The sequence below is a fragment of the Silene latifolia genome, chromosome 4 (genome assembly GCF_048544455.1).
Source record: "Silene latifolia isolate original U9 population chromosome 4, ASM4854445v1, whole genome shotgun sequence".
Taxonomy (NCBI): Eukaryota; Viridiplantae; Streptophyta; class Magnoliopsida; order Caryophyllales; family Caryophyllaceae; genus Silene; species Silene latifolia.
Window position 1 is genome coordinate 8,099,349 of NC_133529.1, and position 21,424 is coordinate 8,120,772.

At 35.9% G+C, this 21,424-nt stretch overlaps 2 protein-coding genes across 2 annotated transcripts; one reads left to right on the top strand and one right to left on the bottom strand.

The window, feature by feature from the left end:
• The first annotated feature begins 3,785 nt into the window (after positions 1-3,785).
• LOC141652795 (floricaula/leafy homolog) lies at positions 3,786-12,375 on the top strand. The gene is made up of 4 exons (XM_074460395.1): positions 3,786-4,421; positions 5,300-5,586; positions 6,694-7,166; positions 11,873-12,375. The coding sequence occupies exons 1-4, from the start codon at positions 4,075-4,077 to the stop codon at positions 12,221-12,223; spliced, it is 1,458 nt and encodes a 485-aa protein (XP_074316496.1). The 5' UTR covers positions 3,786-4,074; the 3' UTR covers positions 12,224-12,375.
• Positions 12,376-13,033: 658 nt separating this feature from the next.
• On the bottom strand, positions 13,034-20,860 carry LOC141652794 (glycine--tRNA ligase, mitochondrial 1-like). Its single transcript, XM_074460394.1, has 9 exons — positions 20,245-20,860; positions 17,029-17,411; positions 16,795-16,912; positions 16,252-16,446; positions 15,921-16,145; positions 15,690-15,749; positions 15,493-15,573; positions 14,745-15,150; positions 13,034-13,515 (listed from the first exon to the last, which is right to left on the bottom strand). Exons 1-9 carry the CDS (start codon positions 20,782-20,784, stop codon positions 13,283-13,285), a joined length of 2,241 nt encoding a protein of 746 aa, XP_074316495.1. The 5' UTR covers positions 20,785-20,860; the 3' UTR covers positions 13,034-13,282.
• Between the last annotated feature and the right edge of the window lie 564 nt (positions 20,861-21,424).

Consider the following 21,424-nt stretch of genomic DNA (forward strand, 5'->3'; position numbering starts at 1 on the left):
TGTAAAAGATTGAAAATATGGTGTGATTTGCTTCAAATTAATGTTTTGTTTTAAGGTAAAATGTTGTAATATGGTATGTTAGTTAATATAAGTGTTTCTCTTGCAGGGATTATTGTGCTTTTATTCATCCTCAACTGGATTTATTAATTCTTCACTGAACCTCACTACATCCACTGGACACGTAAGCTCTCTTCCTCTCTTGTATTGTCATGTAGTCTATGTATTAATTAAGTACCTTAAGTCAACACAGCACATTCATGCTATAACATAAGCAGATATCAAGTTTGAATATGAATATGTTTGAATATGAATATACTTGTTACTCTGCTGTTAGCAAATTTAAAGAACTTTTTTTTTTCAGATGTCGTGTCGTGACTGTTGTAGTGCTTCTTACATTGTTGTGTACTGTGGTGCAGGTTGTTGTCTACAAAGCAACTATCGCCTATCGCCTATTGACTGTAGTTTGAGTCAGTCCGATGATACATGTAGCCTTCATCATGTTGCTGCTGCGTGCTGCATTATTTTTGGCCTTGCTGGCTACTTCTTGTTGGCCTTGACTGACTACTTCTTGTTGGCCTTGTTTTATCATTGACTGACTACTTCTTGTTGGCCTTGCTTTCTGCTAAACTTAAACCTATGACCAGTACTACTTGAAAAGGTGAGATTTGCTGTAGTTTTTGAATCGGGACTTTGTTGCTTTCTATTCCTTTTTTCATTTAATATTGTTTATCTTGCAGTCAAGAGTGGTTCGGTTGGCCCTAGGAACGCTCATGTCATGTCTTTTACCAACTTTGTGCTGGCACCCCATCCGATCTAAGAGGTATTTCTTTTGTCCCATATGTCGTGATAATAATGTCATAGGATGATGTTTGTTTCTCTTAATCGTAGCAATTGGTTCTGTTTTCCAGCCTCACATTAGTGTTTATCTCTAAAAGATCTTGGTAGTTATCAACATCATTTGAATGTCATTTTCACTGCAGGTAAATTGAACATAGGAATGGCCAAGGAGTACAATTATCTTAATTTGAGCAAGTGCTTGGCGATTAATGGTCTTGATGACGCTCTGAACTTCCTAAAACTACGGGTAATGTTAAAGAGGTGTGGGCTATCAAAGATGTTAAAAGATGTGTTATATCAAAAGTTTAGAAAACATGTAATGTTGATTAGTTTATTAAATAAGACGTCGTGTATGTAATTATTTATACACTTGGAAGTATATTTTTTTTAACATCAACAATACTAATTTGTTGGGTTGGATGATACACAAGTTTGTTGATTGACATTCTCTTATGTGTATTGTTTGTTCATTTCACTATTTGGATTGTCAAATCTCTAGGTTTTTGCTACCAAAATTTTGGTAGTAAATAATTTTTTTTTTTTTTAAAATAACTACCTATAGTGGCGGTTCTTCACCAAACAACCGACATTATAATTACCTTTAGTGGCGGTTTTGTACCAACAACCGACATTACAATTACCTTTAGTGGCGGTTCTGTAACAACCAATGTTGTCAGGATCGGGATTTTACTTTGGATCGATGGGGAGGGTAGGATCGAATCGGTAGAATCGGATCGTAGAATCGCAAGATTCTACAAACTCACTAAATATAATTTTTTATTTGGTAAAAACATATAATTGAAAATCAAAACACTTATTTATTACTTCCTCCGTTCTCATATGATCTACCCATTTGTTGAATATATGAGTGTAGTATTTTAATGAAATGGGTAGATCATATGAGAACGGAGGAAGTAATACTTATTCATAAAATATTGGTAATTAATGATTTTTGTATCATTGTATGAACAACTTACACGAAATTTGGGTTTTACGCTGTCATTATATAAAAATATATATTATTTTTTTTTTATTATGGAATCGGATCGTAGGATCGTAAAATCGTAGGATCGTATTATGATCTCATCTCTAGAAATTTTCAAATTAATAGGATCGTAAGATTCTACAACTATGATAGAATCGTAGGATCCAGGATCGGTCAAGCATTTTTGGATCGTAAAATCGTAGAATCGTTGGATCGAATCGCGATTCTGACAACAATGGTAACAACAACTGTCGTTATAGAGAACGTGTAGGGGTGCAATGCCTATTATTGAAATACTTATGGTGGCGGTTTTCAAACAATAACCGCCACTATAGGTTAGTTATAATGGCGGTTCTTGTCTAACAACCGTCGTTTTATATAAGCCTATAACGGCGGTTTTGTTTCATAACCGCCGTTGTAGGCGAGCTATAGTGGCGGTTGTACAACCGCCGCAAATAAACAACCCCGTGATATACGGCGCACCCAAAATCTGTAAAAACCGCCACAAAAAGGCCATTTATGACCGCCACTGTAGGGGGTTTTTCTACTAGTGAGTTGTGCTTTCCAGGTAGGATTTCCTACTCAGTATTAGTCCCATAATGGGATGATTGTTGATGTGTTGTGCTTGATTGAATAATATAGTAATTGTATTGTGACGTTTGTTGATTGTGATTGATTGTCTCTGGTTCTCGAGGCGTGTCCTCGGCTGAGTGGGGTCACTTGCGGGAGTGGCTTCACGCCCTAGTTTCGCCCTTCGTGGAACCCGCCACGGAAGGGGATGTGCACATTAATGGACAAGGTTATCGCTCATTATGAGGAGCGGAGATTTGGTGGGTACGGCTGCGGTCCCCCATCGTGGTGGGGTCCAGTGGACGATCGGTGATTGAGATTGTTGGAATTGGTGTGGTTGTGTGTGTGACGGTTGGCGTCTGTTTATCTTATTGTTGATAAATATTGAGTTGTGTGATTAGTCGGCCGGTTGTTGTTTTGTAAACTGCGGTGATCCATTCGGGGGATGGTAAGCGATAATTGAAGCGAGTTTGAGTTGAGTCTTGGGATAGTGGGAGGTGCCACCGTCCGACGATAGAAGTCTTTTTGTAGTCTTTTAGTTTTATGACATTTCAAATATTTCAAGAGACGAGTTGGTTTTAAGAGCTTGTACCTGTATTTTGGGATTTGGTTTCAGTTGTACTTTTCACTAAAGTTATATTATTTAAGTTGTTTCGTTATTGTCTTATGAATATCATGCCTCGGGTAACCGAGATGGTAATATCTTCATACCTGAGTGGTCCTGGTAAGGCACTTGGAGTATGAGGGTGTTACAACACCAGAATTTGTCTTTTAAATTGTTTTTTTCTTAAATTAGTTTGTATTCTAATATTCTTTGTAAATATTGTTTAAATATGCTTACTCTGTTGTTTATAGTACATTTTACTTCAATTCTACACGTATAATGTTAATAATGTCCCTTATCAACTTAATGTAAATATGCAAGTTATTCAAATCCGATCTCCAATCCATGTTTGTTTCCCATCGTGGTTCAGTTTCGATCCGTTTCGAACCAGAGCACATTCGTACTTGTGGCAACAAAAAAAACAAATATTACAAGGCTTGACCATTAGAAATTGTCGTTACATTAGAATCTAGAGAGACTCTAAGGTCTTGGACCATCAAAATAAGGCACAAAAAAAAGTAACTATACTAAATACATAAGTCTCCCTTGTAATGAATATTATCCGTTATAAACTTGCGACAGGTTAAGTATTACCTATATAAATAGATAAGATAAAACAGATTGCTAATTCTCAAACACTTTACTAATATCTGACAGTCACAAGTTTGCAACAGATATATCCGTCAGATGTCAAAATTTGTGCACTAGAAAAACATGGTTACGTTACTTACGTAGGTCCCATAAATCAAAGGAAGTGTATATGTGCTTTATTGTGTGAGTCATTGCACCAAGGGCAATAAAGGCATACCAAAGACCCTTTTACCATTGTGGGGGGTATTTACCTCATTATAGCCTTATATAAATCAGACTAAAACTTTCCTTGATTACCTCTTCTAACCCAAACACAAACACAAAACTTCATTTTCCATCTCCCTTTCATTCCCTCCTTTATACATTTTTCTTTCCTTAAACTCACCTTACCTAAACATTTTCCACATTTCCACACTTCCACATTTCTTACCCTTTTTAGACCAATTATTATAGAGTATATTATATTTCCAAATATTTATTTATAAATATGGATCAAGACCCTTTCACTGCTAGCTTGTTTAAGTGGGACTACCCAAGAAGTTCACTTGGTGGCACCACTGCCCCAAATCAGCCAAGTATTCCGGTTCCGCCACCGCAGTCGATCCCGGCTTACTTGGCTAGAGGTTTGCTTGGTATTAGGGATCCTGTTGGATACCCGGGTGTCGGTATGGGTATGGGTATGGGTATGGGTATGGGTATGCAAGGTATGAATATGGGTAATTCACAAATTGGTGGAAGTAATAATAACAATAATAATAATGGTGGAAATAATAACAACAATAATAGTTCTGGTTCTGGTGGTCTTGAAGAACTCTTCCAACCTTATGGCATAAGGTAACTTTTTATGTTTTAAAACTCGTACTCAAGAATTATGAATGGTCAAAGTTTTTCTGTAGGACAGTTTTCTACCGTTTGTAACATATAAAAACGGTAGAAAACTGTATTAAATGAAAACACGGATGTGTTTTCTCTTCGGCCGTTGTAGAAGGTCTACTAGCTTATTATAACGGTTATAAAATGAGTCAGCGCATTTTAAAAAGTACTGATAAGTTAGTACTCTAGTAGACCTTCCTAAGAACGCATTGACTCACTTGATAAAACACTATGCTTTATCTCTTTGGCCGTTGTAGAAGGTCTACTAGCTTATTATAACGGTTATCAAGTGAGTCAACACGTTATTAAAAAGTACTGATAAGTTAGTAGACCTTCTTAAGAACGCGTTGACTCACTTGATAAAACACGGATGCGTTCTCTCTGTTGTAGAAGGTCTACTAGCTTATCATAACGGTTATCAAGTGAGTCAACCCGTTTTTAGAAAGTACTGAAAAGCTAGTAGACCTACTTAAGAACGCGTTGACTCACTTGATAAAACACGGACGCGTCCTCTCTTTGGCCGTTGTAGGAGGTCTACTAGCTTATCATAACGGTTATCAAGTGAGTCAATGCGTTATTAAAAAAGTACTTATAAGCTACTAGACCTTCTTAATAAGAACGTGTTCACTCACTTGATAACGAGATATTTATTTACTCTTGTTTTTGTAAAAGCGAGATTAATTTTTAAAAAAGATAGATTTACTCTTGTTTTTGTAAAATCGAGATTAATTTTTAAAAAAAATAGACAAATGATTGAGACGAAACTTACACTACACATTAGTAATTTTGAATGTTATGACAAGTAATTAAAAATGTATTTTATTTGTTGAAATGAAAAGGTATTATACGGCGGCGAAGATAGCGGAGATGGGGTTCACGGTGAACACACTGGTGGACATGAAGGAGGATGAGTTGGAGGATATGATGAACAGCTTGTCACACCTGTTTAGGTGGGACCTACTTGTGGGTGAGAGGTATGGTATTAAGGCTGCTATTCGATCTGAGAGACGTCGTCTCGACGAGCTTGAAGACTCTCGTCGCCACCGTCACAACAACCTTATGAGTTACTCTAACACTCCACCTCATGATTCTGGTCATCATCCCTTGGATGCTCTCTCCCAGGAAGGTATATTTATACTTTGCTTAGATTTTTCTAATAAATATCTGAGATGATTTTTTGTTGTCGGAGATATTTTTTCAGAACAAATTGGACGTATGATAACGCTGTGTATTTATGGTGAGGGGTATTTTAATCATACTTAAACAAATTATTGAGACAGAAAAAGTAACTATAAACTAGGTTAATAAAGTGAATATGGGGAATAGAATACTAAACAAACGAAATTAATAGTTTTGTTAACTTGGGAACCTGTGGCGTAGTCAGAATTTGCTAGAGAGTGAGTCGGTTTGTTATTCTATTATTATGAGGTTTTAAATACGTAGACTTTTCAAATCGACAAGTTAAATTGTAGTCATAATTTCCCAGGGAGTGACTCGGTTTGTTATTTTTTTTTACTCTATTATGAGGTTTTAAAGACGTAGACTTTTCAAATCGACAATTTAATAATTTAACAACGTAATAAAACGTTGTGGGCTCGGAGGCCATAACCCTACTAGTCACTAGAGCTGGACAAGAGTGCGGGTTGGCCCGGCCCACGTTGACCCCGCTTGGCCAACCGGGCCAATAATTCCAAGGCCCTCTAACCCATTCACATGGCCCGCCCAGACCGCCCCTATAATTACGCCGGTCCAGGGCTCCCTCTACCCCAGCCCACACTGCCCAAACCCGCCTAGCTTGCCCCCTTTTCTGCCCATTTTTCCCAATCGGGCCGGTTCAGAGCCATCACCTCCTAGCCCACATTGTGGGCTCGGGCTCCACTCTCCCCAGCCGCCCGGTTCTAACCCCGCCCGTCTAGGTCTACTAGTCACTCGCTTTGCACAAGTTGGGAAAATGAAAGGGCGCCACCGGGTGACACCCAATTTGGGCGCCACCCTCTCACATGGGGTGAGTGGGGACCCCTTCAATAAACAATTGTTGTGAGAGGGTGGCACCCAATTTGGGCGTCACCCGGTGGCGCCCTATCACTATGTTTGTATTCCGTAATTTGTTTATTTCTGATTAAAATATTTCTTATAAAAAAAGGTAACAAATAATCGAGACAAAAGGAGTATAATGGATTAATGACATTGTTAAGCACTAATATATACTATAAAATTGTGCAACAAATTGAAGGACTATCAGAAGAGGCAGGGGTGCATGAAAAAGAGGTGGTGGTGAGCGGCGGCGGTGGTGGTGGTGGAGGAAGCTGGGAAATGATGACAGCCAACGGGGCTATCCAATACCAGCAACGAAAGAAGCAGCGACACCCGCCGCAACAACTAGCTAGGAAAACATCAGGACACAATAACAATATGATGAGTAGTGGTAGAAAAGGACTAATGATGAATAACCCTAATAACAACATGGATGATGAAATGGATGAGGAGGACGAGGTCGAGGACGATGACCTTGATCACGGTAATGGCGGTGTTTGTGTCGTAGAGAGGCAGAGGGAACATCCCTTCATTGTGACTGAGCCAGGAGAGGTTGCTAGAGGAAAAAAGAATGGGTTGGATTATTTGTTTCATTTGTATGAACAATGCCGTGATTTCTTGCTTCAAGTTCAAAATATTGCCAAGGAACGTGGTGAAAAATGTCCTACTAAGGTATACCCTTTTTACCCTCTTTTTTTTTTTTTTTTTGGTATGAGGTAAAGAAATTAGATTGCCCTATACCATCCTTGCAGATGAAACGGTAACAGAAAATCAAAGATTTCCATATAACCCAAAATGAAAGGACGTCAATCGAAAACTCTCATATTTACCCTTTGTTATTCCATGTTTAATTTGTTATGTTTTATTAATTTTGCAATTTAATTAGGGTTTTACAAAAATTTAAATAATTAATTGTTTTTCTATTAGAAAAGGGTAAAAAGGTAAAAGTTGGTATATATTTCAATTTTCCATAAAAATAGCATTTAATTATTTACATTTTGGTTTTTTCACATGTGATTAGTGAGCACATGATGAAAAAACCAATCTAATTATAGTTGTAGAACAAAAAGAAATCATTTTACCAACATATTCGGTAAAAATCACTCTATAATATGATCAGTAAAACCAATTTCTTCGTATTGATTATATGTTGGAAGTTTGAACGATTCGGGTATATGATCCCATTTAGATTGATAGATTAAATTTGAACGATCGAGTACAAGAGTTTGGTGGATAAAGGATTATAATTCATCTGTTTCATTTATTAGTTTACGTTTGATTAACATACCGCTTTTAAAGTGCAAGGGTAATGATCGAGTGAGACAAAAGGAGTAGCTAAGTAATTGTAAAATGGTTTATCACAAATGTTCAACTTTTCGTGAGCTTTAAATTTAAGATGCATATATCTGTTTTAAATTTAAACGCATTAAATAAAATAAATAAAACAAAAGTATCATGCATTGAAAATCGAGATTAAAAAAATGTGTCTCATCTTTACAAGTGAATTGTTATTTTATCTGTTTTATTCATAAAATATACCGTGTTAAGTGAGACATGCTCAATAAAGAACAAAGTAAAAATAAGTGGAAATAGTAATAACACACCCTTGTGGAGATAGGCATGCCCTAAATGAAGCGTGGGATGAGCTTAGATTTTGAAGTACACCAAAGGTTTTAGGGGCGTACCCTATCCACACACGACACACATAGACAGATAGCTTATAGGCTACTTGCAATACTATTTCAACCTACACAAGATTTCCCTCTTGGGATGGGATGCCTCTCCCTATCTAGATTTGCTATTTCCATTTCATCTTGTCCTATCATTCATCCCTTATTCTATTTTGAACGTTTCATAGCCTAGATTGTAGATTGTTGTACAAAAGATTGTCTTGAAGGAATTTTATTTTCACCCATGCAAAAGTTAATTAGTTACACTAACTCCAAGGAAAAGATTGTTTAACAATAAAGGAAAGAAAAACTTAAATCAAGCATTAATGACATCAATTTACGCGTAATTGTATCATAAATTCCTAATTTAATTCCATTTTGGAAGTATTTTAATTCTTAAACAGCTCTTAGGGCTGTATTTATCATTACCCAAATAATAATAATAATAATAATAATAATTCATGTTTAATTAAGATAGCGTTAGTGATAGTCGATCTAATTACCATATTATTATTAAATAAATACAAAAATATTAATAAATAATTTAAAAAAAAATCGTATTCACATATTCTCTTGTAAGAGTTTTATAACTATTTCTAAAAAATTATGCCAAAATTTTTGAAAAAGATATTTCTCATCAAGAAAATATATCAATATAAATGTCAAAAGAATGCAAAGCCTACTAAGTTGGTGCTAACTTACACGGCTACTAAAGTTTCTTACTCCGTATAAGATATAGTAATGAGTAAACTGGTCTTACTAACAAAAGAAATTTTTTTTGCAATTGTAAAATATGGAGTAATAAATAAACTTAAAAATTATTTAACCTAATTTATTACAAGAGATAATCCAATATCGTAAGCTCTCTATAAAGTTCACATTACACCCTTGTGACTAGTGATCAATAAAACAGTGACTAAATTTGAAGAAATTAAGCTTACATATGAATAGTAATAGAATAATTGTCTGACCAAAAAGTCAAAAAATCCGTCACCTTAACACAAACATGTTTGATTAGCAAATGACAGAAATAAAAGCAAAATATAATAATAAAAAGTACTAAAAAAACAAAGAAAACCACTGACAAGTCGACAAGTGTCATGTCAGGGTACGATAAACAGTAGTATTAACAACTTTGTTACTAATTTTTAAATGTGAAAAAAAAAACAGAAATAATAATAAAGTTTGATGAATTCATGAGACTGCAAGTGAGTCAGGAAAATGTGATGAAGTGTCGCACCTTCTGGCTGACAACTCACTGTTCTGTTTCTTATACTTTGCTGTGGGAAGGAAAAATACAAGTGTCAAGGTACCCTAGATTTGATTACTCAATAACACATCAACTAAGTTAGCTACCCTCAATTTATACGGAGTACTATTCTTTTACTAGACATGTCTTAAGTTTAAGATATTTAAGACGATATTATTATCTTAAAATAATGTAGAAGGAAATGAGAATTTTAAGATGTCTTAATTTAACCACCGTTTTCAGCAAGATTACTGTTTAGTAGGTACTAGTTTAGATCCGGTGCAATAAATACACGATATATAGCTTTTTTTAAAAACAAATTACTTATATCATAGTGGTATTTTATTAATTGTTCATATTTCTCGTCACGGTATATAGAGTTTTTAATTTTTAATAAATTACTTATATAATAGTATTATTTTATTAATTGTTCATATTTCTCGTCGTTATATTTTGATTTGAGAAAAAAAAAATTGTAATTGACAATTAATCAAAGCATTGAGTAATGTGCTAAAATGTATTTTAAACAAACTATTTTTTATTGCACAAAACTAATGATTTTAATTTTTAAATTATCTTAATTCATTTTTTTTTTTGGGTCATGAAAGTAATAATATAGCGATTTACAGCTTGAATTATAGGTCAAGTCATTCTCAAATAATAGCATCAATCAATAAAATATGTAGCAATTTATAGTTTGATATTAATTTTATTTATATTTTAACTAAGAGAATATAGTTTAGAGTTTAGTAAAAATAAGATAATTTGATGAAAAGAGATTAATATTAGTGAAAATATAATTTACTGAAATTAAATATACTTATTAGTTTCCTTATTTATTAGTAAATAAACTTAATTATAATTATCTTCCTTGTTTAAGAAAATGTTTTTTGGAGGGAAAAATTTTAGATCCACCTATTCTTTTAGTAGATAGAGGATTTTTCCGTTAGAGTTAAAGGCGCTTGTTCCCGTTGAAAATGAATACATCGTACTTTAAAGTATATGATTAAGTTTTCAAAATTCTTTTCGAGTTTATCTCACGGTTACTGATTTTCCCTGTAAAAATTTAAAAAAAAAAAAAAAAAAAATTGCCCTCTAATTATAAAACCCTACCTCTGCTATGTTTGTATATTCATTGTTTATCACAGAATGTAAGGGAACTAATTAAGAAATAAATGTTTGTTTAGAAAATAATTTAATTTAATTTAATTTACAACCCATTTTGCATGAAACTTTTCAAAAAGTAATAAGTGTAAAATAGGTATGAAAATTGGAAAGTATATTTTAGACGTAATCAAAGTTATTCCCTTTTTATTACAAAAAAAATGACATTATTACATTTTTCATTGTCGCTTGAAAAAATATTCCCATTCCATTCCATTCCAACTTCCCCAACCAAACACCCCCTTAGAGTTTCAAATACGATCTAGGTAAAATTAAAAAATCTACAAAATTCATAAGATTAAATTTACATGAAAAATATTCACAACTACCACTTTGAAATTTAAAAAAATTACATGAAAAAAATGTTCATACTTGTAATAATTATTGTTAGTCTCGTAAATCCCAACAAAAACTCCAAAAAAAAAAAAAGCAGTACGAAAGTACGTATGGACTGAGGCTTTTAGGGCCAATTAGCAGAGTTAGGTCTGGGGCAACTCTACAGACTACAGTAGTAACATCATTTCATTTTGTACTTCCTCGTGTTCTTTCTCTGTCCTTTTTCTTGGATTTTTATCCACATAATTTACTTCTACTTTTGCTTTTAAGCATACTTCCTCTGCAGCTTCATAACAACACATTTGACTGAGCAACTATGGCATTTAAGTTCTAAGTTCAAACTTTTAAGTATCTCTGTCCGAGTAAATAGTTTACGTTTCTTTTATTTAAAAAGGGAAAATAAAGCAAATATAAATTATTGATTAGGACGAGAGAGTACTAAAGAATTTATAAATCTACAGTTTTGAAAGCTTGAATACTAAAGAATTAAATATAGAAAGGATTAATTGAATTTGTAATTAGCAATATGAAAAATCCTTAACGCAATTACTCTAGACGAGTAGGGCGACCAGAAATGAAGTGAGAGCGTATAACTATATACCCCGTAATAATTAGTTCTGTAACATTTACTCCCAGTTTATTCATGATATTAAGTTCAAACTTTTAACTCTCTCCGTTTCAATAAATAGTTTACGTTTCTTTTATTTAGTAAGGGAAAATAAAGCAAATATAAATTATTGACTGGGACGAGAGAGTACTAAAGAATTAAAGATAGAACGGATTAATTGAATTTGTAATTAGCAATATGAAAAATCCTTTAACGCAATACTCTAGACGAGTAGGGCGATCAGAAATGAAGTGAGAGCGTATAACTTTATAATAATTAGTTCTGTAACATTTACTCCGGGTTTATTCATGATATTATACAACTCGTTTCAAGCGTTCAAGTCTTTTGACAGGTAACAAACCAAGTATTCAGATTCGCAAAAAAAGCAGGAGCAACCTACATCAACAAACCGAAAATGAGACACTACGTGCATTGCTACGCACTGCATTGCCTGGAGGAGGAGACGTCAAACGCGCTAAGAAGGGCTTTCAAGGAGCGAGGCGAGAATGTGGGTGCGTGGAGGCAGGCTTGTTATAAGCCTCTTGTTGCTATTGCTGGTCGCCAAGGTTGGGACATTGACTCCATCTTTAACTCTCACCCTCGTCTTTCTATATGGTACGTACCCACCAAGCTCCGTCAACTCTGCCATGCCGAGAGAAGCTCCACTTCGGGCGCTTCCATAATTTCTCCTCTCCCGTTTTAATTGGTCTTTACGGGTTCCTAGTTTGTAGTATCGGTTTTTAGCTTTTGGTTTATCGGATTTATTAAGTAGCGTAGAACTTAGAAGTTCGGAAGAAGTCTGTAAGGTTAAGAACACTATCTCTCAACCCTATTAACTAATGTTTTGTTGGATAATTTTGAGCTTTAATTACAATATCGGTTAGAGAAACTATGATGTAATCAACAAGGCAACAGATAACCGAAACATGCCTGCACTATTGTGCTTACTGGGTAGGGATGGCAATTGTAGCTAAGACCGAACCGAAACCGAACAGGTCCGAAGAAAAAAATCCGATCCAAACCAAACGTTTAAAACCCATACCTGATCCACTATTTAAATACCCATATCCATATCCACTATTGGAAAACCCGAATCATATCCAAACCCAATCCATTCATACCCGAACCCGATCCAATCAGATATTTTGAAAATTTAGGGTTTATTAAACGTGAAATTTCAATATTGTCATAATACAGAATATTTTATAAAATCAAATTAAGTTTTGGGTCGGGTTTTGGATTATATGATGGATCGGCTATGGATTTGGAGCGGATATGAATTTGAAAAAAGGTATAATGGATCAAGCATGAATTTTAAAGTTTTGGATATGGATCGGTTTTGGATATGGATTGGGGATCCAATAAGTGGATCAGGTTTGGATCTAGCAAAATCCGATCCAACCCGATCCATTGCCATCCCTAATTGTGGGCGATATTCTAGAGAAAGTTACATGGCATCAAATTCAGGACCAAGTTATAAACAATATGAAATTTGAAGGTTACCACAACAGGATTTTGAGGTTGTATTGGTCATATGACACAGAAATCACGAACAAGCGACATCGAGTGGTTCAAGTCTCCAACCGAGATTTACAACATGCTCAGGACTTCTTGCCAAACAACTTAAAGATCTGGGCAAAAGCAATCAAATTCATTTGTTTTCGGGAATTTGCAAGTATAAGTAGGTTGATGGCATTAGTCAAAATGAAGATTTTGTAAACAAAATAGTAGGTGTAACATGGAAAGTGTGACGAAGAGTTGATCATTCCTCGGTAGATGCAGAAGAATGCGTAGGGTATTTCCAGAGCACATCAGGCCAGGTGCTCACACCATCAGTCACCTCCTTGATAACCGATGCAACCTCATCAATGTCAACCCGAATCTGCTGCTTACTGTCTCGTTCCCTTACTGTGACTGATGATTCTGAGTCAACCGTGATAGCAAATGGGACTCCAAGTTCATCTGTTCTAGCATACCGCTTCCCTATTGATGTGCCTGCATCACATAGACGATATTAAGTTGTTTCAGAGTAAAGAAAACTCATATCCTACATAAAGATACTCTGAATCAGCCATATTGTTAGATCGGGATTTAACTAGCAAACTAACTAATTCAGAACCTAACTGGAAGCAAGCAACATAGCCAACATTCACTATGACGGACCACTACTACGCCTGGAAACAGAAATTAAGTTCAACATACAGCAATGTTTGCACGCTACAAGAGTAGGGAAAGAAAGGGGAGGCGGGGGGAAATGAACCATATGTGTGTTTTCCATCTATATCTTTCTTACGATGGAGCTTGGAAGGATTGTAGGGCAGTAGAAGAGAAATGGAGGGCCCTCCCTTTTCCTCCCAAATTCAAACAAAGGATAGATAAATAAGAGGAATCATGCTAAAAAAGGAACCCGGTTCTTCTAGAATTATTGGAAGCTAATGTGTGCTTACTATTAAGGCTCTGTAGAATACAAAAGCTTCAATTACGATATATGACCACCCCCACCCAAATCAGCACAATCCTCTGTGCTGTTTTCTGCCATTCATCATCTAAAAGAATCCCCAGGTTCCCCGTCACTTAGTTTTAGAAGGCGATGAGCCGATGAATACCCCGTTCAGATGAGAAGCAGGGCAAAGGTGTGCGCCTCATAAATGAGGCACGTAATTTTTGCAAACAAAGTTGCAGTTTCAAAATAAAAGGTTGTGCGAAATATCCCTTTATGGATTTGAATGAGCTAACAAGTAAAGAAGTAAAAGCTAGGTATATGGGACAAAGGGAAAGCAATAATATTAAAGACAACAAACTAGAGGCAAAAATAAGGAAATTGGGTGCGCTTTGTTAGCTATGTCTTATACACACATTAAGGCGCCCCAAGGTGTTTTCGCTACTACTTCGTTGAGTCTAACAAACAATAAGGCGCCCTAAGGTGTTTTGGATAGCATTTGGGGGCAGAGTAGGCACGCTTTTTAAAATTAAGCCCAATCTCAACATGTTAACGATCTAAATAACACAGTACATTCAACAAGCTCAAATAGTGCAGCATATGCTGTGGGACGAAAGGAAAAATGACAAACAGAAGTCTTAAGGCATATATGGAGGCAGTAGAGTTCAAAACTATCGTTCTGTTGTAGACGATGCTAGCTTTTAATCATATTAGACATTAACTTTCAAAGTTTAAGCTTTGACTCGCGTGGCTGTGATAAAACTTTATGAAAGTATATGCTTACCTGTAATATCGATTTTACATGAGATACCAGCAGCAATCAATGATTTTGTGATCTGTTTCGCAACTTGCTCATATTGCTGATTCTGAACGAGAGGAAACACAGTGCATTTGATGGGTGCTACCAAAGGAGGAAAACGGAAGACGTTCAACTGCTCATCACCAGCTTTGCTTGGCCTTGTGTAGAAAGAATGCTCATACAGACAGTAAATGATCCGACCAATACCAAATGATGGCTCAATAACTGATGGTGTGAATGTCCTTTGGTGTTCTTTCTTAATCACCTTTGCAATGGTTACCATCTTGTTGGTTATTATTACTTTTTTATCAAGAGTGCAAACATTGAATTCCACTTCACCCTTGGACTCCAAATTGGATTTCATTTCCATGGCTTCTTTTTCATCCATGGCCTGCATCAGAACATAGAATACAACATTACGAAAACAGTCAACTGTCGACCAAACAAATCTAGTTTCTAACTCCTATATAAAGAATCTGCCGCCAAATCAGGAAAATTGTCATCAACCTTAATAATATCTCCCTTCATATTTTTTATTTAGCTCCATTTCTAAAAAACAATCCTCGGGAAAAATGGCAAATGAGGCTAGATGAAAAGGATGGAGCAGATTGGAAATCAAACATTGGCAAATAGCAAACCTAAAAGTATTGTAAGACCTAGAAGATGTTCCGATAAAGTGATCTAGTATTTGACTAGAATCAAGTGTTGTACAAATGAAATCTTTTATACTCACCTCTAAAGCTTCAACTACCATCCTTTGGTTACCCTTGAATGCAAGCCCGAGCTCCTTTTTCACGGGAGTAATAACAACTTTCTGCAAGCATCATATACACACACTCGAAAAATTGGCAACAAGCATCAAAAACAGATATACACCCTCTCATCCCAACCCCAAATAAGAGAGAAATATACATAAAGAAGAAAAAGTACCTCAACTTCCTTGGGTTCTGCGTATCTTTCATGAGCCACTAGCTCTGTACCACTTTTTTCCTAGACAAAAGGCAAAACAAAACCATAAGTACACACATATCTCGCAGATATATTCAATGTTTCTGCAGAATAACACTACAAAGTTAGTTTATTTGTCGAAAAATAAGGAAATATCGCTTGCTACAACAAGGCCTGAATAACAGGGAACTGCGTCAAAATTTAAACTATTACCGTGTGCGCCCGCAAGTCATACGCAGATCTATCAGCAATTCCGACACATTCTATCCAGCCGTAGGAGCATTCAATTTCAGCATCCCAACAGTCAGCTGCGTAGTGAGCCATCTCATTGGCAAGATGTTGACGGAATCGTAACCGATCTCTGTCAATCCCAAGGCTAGTAAGGAACAGGTACACTCTCCCAATGAAGTAACCCAAAGTCTCATTGTTAACAGTACCCTGAACAGCGGTGAATGCAAATGTACAAGAAAAAATGATTACCATCAGAGTGAAAAGAGGAAGTATTATGGAGAAAAGGCAATGCGTACAATAGAAAGAAACCAACCTTCGACACAGCTTCACCAAGGTTCATCTTCTTTGCAGATTGGGCAGATACCTGAAGCTCCCTTGGAAACATCAAAAACTCCAGATGTGCAACTTCAGAGAATTTGGGGTGAGACTTATCATTGGGATCAACAAAATGTTCTATTTCTGCCAGAGTAAATTCACGAACCCTGAGAAGACCTTGGCGTGGAGATATCTAGAAAGATAAAAGAATATAAGTAATATACATGAAGCAAATGAATACTTCACCACTATCCGCTAGATTTTAACCACTTGGACAAATAAAGTTGTTTTCCACTTCTCAGTATATTCAATTTTCCGCTCAAACAAATATCAAGCTATAAGAATGCTTTCGAACCAAAACAACAATGTCCTTATGGAGAACCTGCATTGTCGAAAAGGAGGCAAACAGGCAATATTGCCAACATGAAGACACAACTTCTTTGTGTTGCACACCTCGTGAAGATCACAATAACCACTACTTTACCAAGGAGGACACCCAAAGCGAAAGAGCCTTGGAGCTGATTGTTGAGAAATTACGAACCTCATTTCTGAAAGCTTGACCGATTTGAGCAGCAGCAAAAGGAAGCTTTTGGCCATTGTAGTAGTACAAATCCTTGAAGTTGACAAAAATACCTTGAGCTGTCTCTGGCCTCATATACCTAAATCAAAAGCATGAACCAGTAAATAATCAAGAAAAGATTATTTGTTGATTAAAAGGGCCTTCACTGCTGATTTCAGGAAGTCTAGGCCATGATGAAGAGAACGGCAAACATACCCAGCGGTTAAACCAGAAGGACCGATTGATGTCTGAAACATCAAATTAAAGGGATATGGATCAGAAAGAGGATTTTTGGTATCAGGAGCAACTATGCCATATTCCTTTATCTTTCCCCCCAACTCCTCGGCAGAAAACTCATCTAGTACAGCTAGCACATGTTTGAGTTCAGCTACTTTTTCAGCAGATAGACTAAGGTCCTTCTCAAGCTTCTCCTTGCAAAAATCCTTGAGTAAGTGGTCCGCACGATAACATGTGCCTGTCTTTTCATCCTTAACCATAAGGTCAGTGAACTTGTCCACATGCCCTGATGCCTTTAGCACGACCTCTGGTGTCACACAAGGACAATCCACTTCCAACATGTTTTCCTCCAGGACAAAATGCTGATAAAATTAAATGACCACATTAGTATGTAGATACTAGATAGCTTAAGTCAGCAAGCACACAACTCTTTATTCTTTGAATTATATGAAAGAAGAACATATAGAACCTTATCCAACAATCGCATGCTCAAAATAAATACACCAAGTCAGCAAGCACACAACTCTTTATTCTTTGAATTATAAGAAACACAAGCATATAGAATCTTATCCAACAGTCACATCAACAACAACAACATCAGAGCCTTAATCCCAAAATGATTTGGGGTCGGCTGACATGAATCATCCTTTAGAATCGTCCATGGGTGATCGCACACCTCAAAAAGCGAATAGAAAAGGGAAAAATGAAAAACAAAAGGGAGAGCGAAATATAATACAAAGTCAAGGTAAACTTACAGGTTTTAAAATTGAATTCCGGATTTCTTTTATAAAAACTTAAAATTAAAATCGAGAATAGAGATTAAAAACGATTTTGAAAACCGAAATAGAATTAAGGATCCGGAATGCCTTAAAAGTAAACCAAGTAAAATATATAAGAAAGTGGTTGGTAAAAAAGGTGTAATAAAGGAGAGAAGAACAAATAATTTTTTTAAAAAAATTAAATAAAAACACTAAATATGTCAAAAAAAACCTCAAATACTAAAAATCCACATGTATCATTTCCCTCCATAGTGCCCTCTCCGTCACCATACTCTCCTCAAGCCCCAGAAATCTCATATCGTGCTCTATCACTCTCAACCATGTTTGTCTCGGTCTCCCTCTACCCCTAGGGACCTTTTCTTTTCTCCAAGTCATAGGTCTCCTTCTCACATGGCCAAACCATCTTAGTCGATTTTCCATCATCTTGTCCTCTATTGGCGCCACTTTTACCTTTTCCCTAATCACCTCATTCCTTAATCGATCTTTCCTTGTATGTCCGCACATCCACCTCAAGATACGCATCTCCGCCACACTCATCTTTTGAATGTGACAAGGTTTCACAGCCAACACTCGGAACCGTAAAGTAAGGCAGGTCTAATTGTCGTGCGATAGAATTTTCCGTTTAATCTTTGGGGCATATCTTTATCGCATAAAAACCCTGAAACACTCTTCCATTTCAACCATCCCGCTTTAATTCTGTGAGCCACATCTCCATCTAACTCCCCATCTTTTTGAATAATAGATCCTAGATATCTGAAGAAATATGACCCCTCAACAACATTCCCAAGAAAATAATACACCCCGCCTCTATCGATCTCAAAATAAACACAAGTACATATTACATAACTACAAAAAAAGAGATTTTCACAAGTAACAACATGAGCCGGTATGCCACTTCACAGTATCCACACTGCTGGAATTAAAAACATTTCAATGATCTAATACAGCACGAATCCAGCAATTTAATTATTTTTTCTGATTGGCAAAAAATCGCAGGTTTTACAAATACAACATAAAGAACGAAACACAGAATTCAAACAAAAAAATTTGTAAATAATACATCGTACACAACAGACAAAATTGATTAAAACTGCAAAAAAAACCATGATAGCCGAAAATCTTGTGTAATAAAACAGCTACACATAAATGGTCAAGGCACTATGTTTGAAGGATATTCCATAAATTCGGCTATATACCATTGGTTGTCAACTCAACAAACAATCAAGGTTCATGAAATCAGAAGTTCCCATAAAGTTCTCCTCTGAAGAAACAATTGAAGCAATGGCGGAAAGAGAGAGCTAGCAGAGATTGTGGGTGCATCTAAGCAATGAAGAGAAGGAAATTTTAAGTTAAAACATCCCTTATTTTCCCATTTTTATTATTTCTTTTGCCCTATGTCTTAGCCCCAAGCTTCAAATTCTGCCGCCATCACTGAACAGAAGGCCTCATATATAACACCAAATACAGGAATTCCTTCAAATAAGTCATCATCCATCAGAATAAACAAGACTCAAAATACATCAAGAGTTCCATATTTCCATAACGTCTGCGGCTTAGCAAACCATTGAGGTTCATAATACAGTCAAAATCATTGCATTGATTCTCAGCTGAGCAAACAAACGAACGAGGTTCAAAAGATAGCAAGAAATCCAGAACTAGCCAATTTAGCTCTCAACATCAGAAAACAATGCACCTTCATAACACCAGCACGCAATTTGCAGCACAACATTCAACTGCATAACTGAGTAATGACTTAACACAAATTTTTGTAAATATAATATCCGACTTTTTTTTCTAAATTTCCTCTATTACACTACTTTCCCCGAACTTCGACTCCTAAAGCCGCCACTAAACACATGCATTATTTTATTGCAATTCAGTATCCAATAAACCCTAAAATCAGGGCGGAATGCAATACATCTTCAATTTCATCTCATCTCACACCAACAAAATCATGCATTATTTCACAGCAATTCAGCATCCGATAAAAACTCTACCTTCCTAAATTCAGCGAAAAAATCAAAACAACATTCGATTTCATCTCACATTACATCAATAACATCATACATTATTCCACAGCAATTCAGCATCCGATAAAACCTCTACTTCCTAAACTCAGCGCGGAAATGCAATTCAACATTCAATTTCTCATATTACATCAATAACATCATACATTATTCCACAGCAATTCATCATCCGATAAAAACTCTACCTTCCTAAATTCATCACAGAAATGCAATACAACATTCGATTTCATCTCACATTTCATCAATAACCTCATACATCATTCCACAACAATTCAGCATCCAATAAAACCGCACAAGCATCAAAACTCTACCTACCTAACATTCAAATTTCATCTCATTTCACAAATTCAATCAAAAACTCTATAAATTCATACAAAACAAAAGCGAACCTGACGCCAAACAGCGAGGACATTAGATTTAACAGCACAACCAGGAGGACCGTAATCATACAGACCGGCAACACCTCTATAGATCTTAAACGCAGGAATAAAAAACAATCGTCGCTCAAGCGTATTAAGAACGCCTTGTCGGAACTCTTCCTTGCTTTCTCCGCCTTTACTCTTAATCAACGCTTGAAGTCGATCTTCTGCCGCCGCCTTCTCCAATTTAAGCGATTTCAGTGACTCCACGGCGGCGTCGATGGCGGACTTGTCGGCGGCGCTAGTGGCTTTGAGCTGACGGACGGAATTGGCTTGAGCATCGACGGCGGATTGTGCGTCGGCTAGGGTTTTGCGAAGGGTAGTTTCGTCCATTTTGGGAAGTGTGGATAAGGAGGAGGTGGCGAGTGTGATTGACAAGGGTTTTAGGGCAACTGAGGTGAGGGTTAGTCTAGTGTTCGTGTAGATCGTTTTAAGTATAGCTCGATGCATATAGTTGTGACTTTGGATTGTTGTGTTAAATGTTGTTAATGGTTTTGATGCTTTAGTCATCACTAGTTTAGGTGATTAGGTTTTAGGGGTTGTTTGGTGGTCACTTTAACGATTGCTTAATTGAGTTTTTTTGAATATGACATTTTACAATGAGATTTCATATTAAATGTTAAAACGGTATAAATTAAGAAATTTGTTGAATGATTGATTGCATCTTGTGTTGGGTGATGAGAGTTGTAGTTATGACTATTGCAGTTTGATACAAGGGATTAGGAGTCGGTATTCAACACCTCGCAAGTTGAAGGTGGTGTAACATTTCTAGCGGTGGAAAAGATATGGTAAGATCTTAGTGAAGACAATTGGTATATGTTATTTGGTGCGTAGATATTTTATTTGAATGACACTTTTTAAAAAACTTGTGTCTTGTGAATTGGAAATTAAGATATAAGTCCGTTTATGAAATATAAGGTTTCTTGTCGTGGGGAAAACATTATGATTATCACAATTTAATATGACATGATGAAGGCCAGTTATCCTAATCTCATCAAACAATCAATCAATCAATCAAAAAAAATCTAAAATACAACTTTTAAAATAATTATTTTTGATATTGTAAAGTCATGTAAATAAATATTTGATCAAATAAATATTAAAAAAAAAATCATTTACGATATTCCATGTAAGTTTTTTTTTAGTTTTT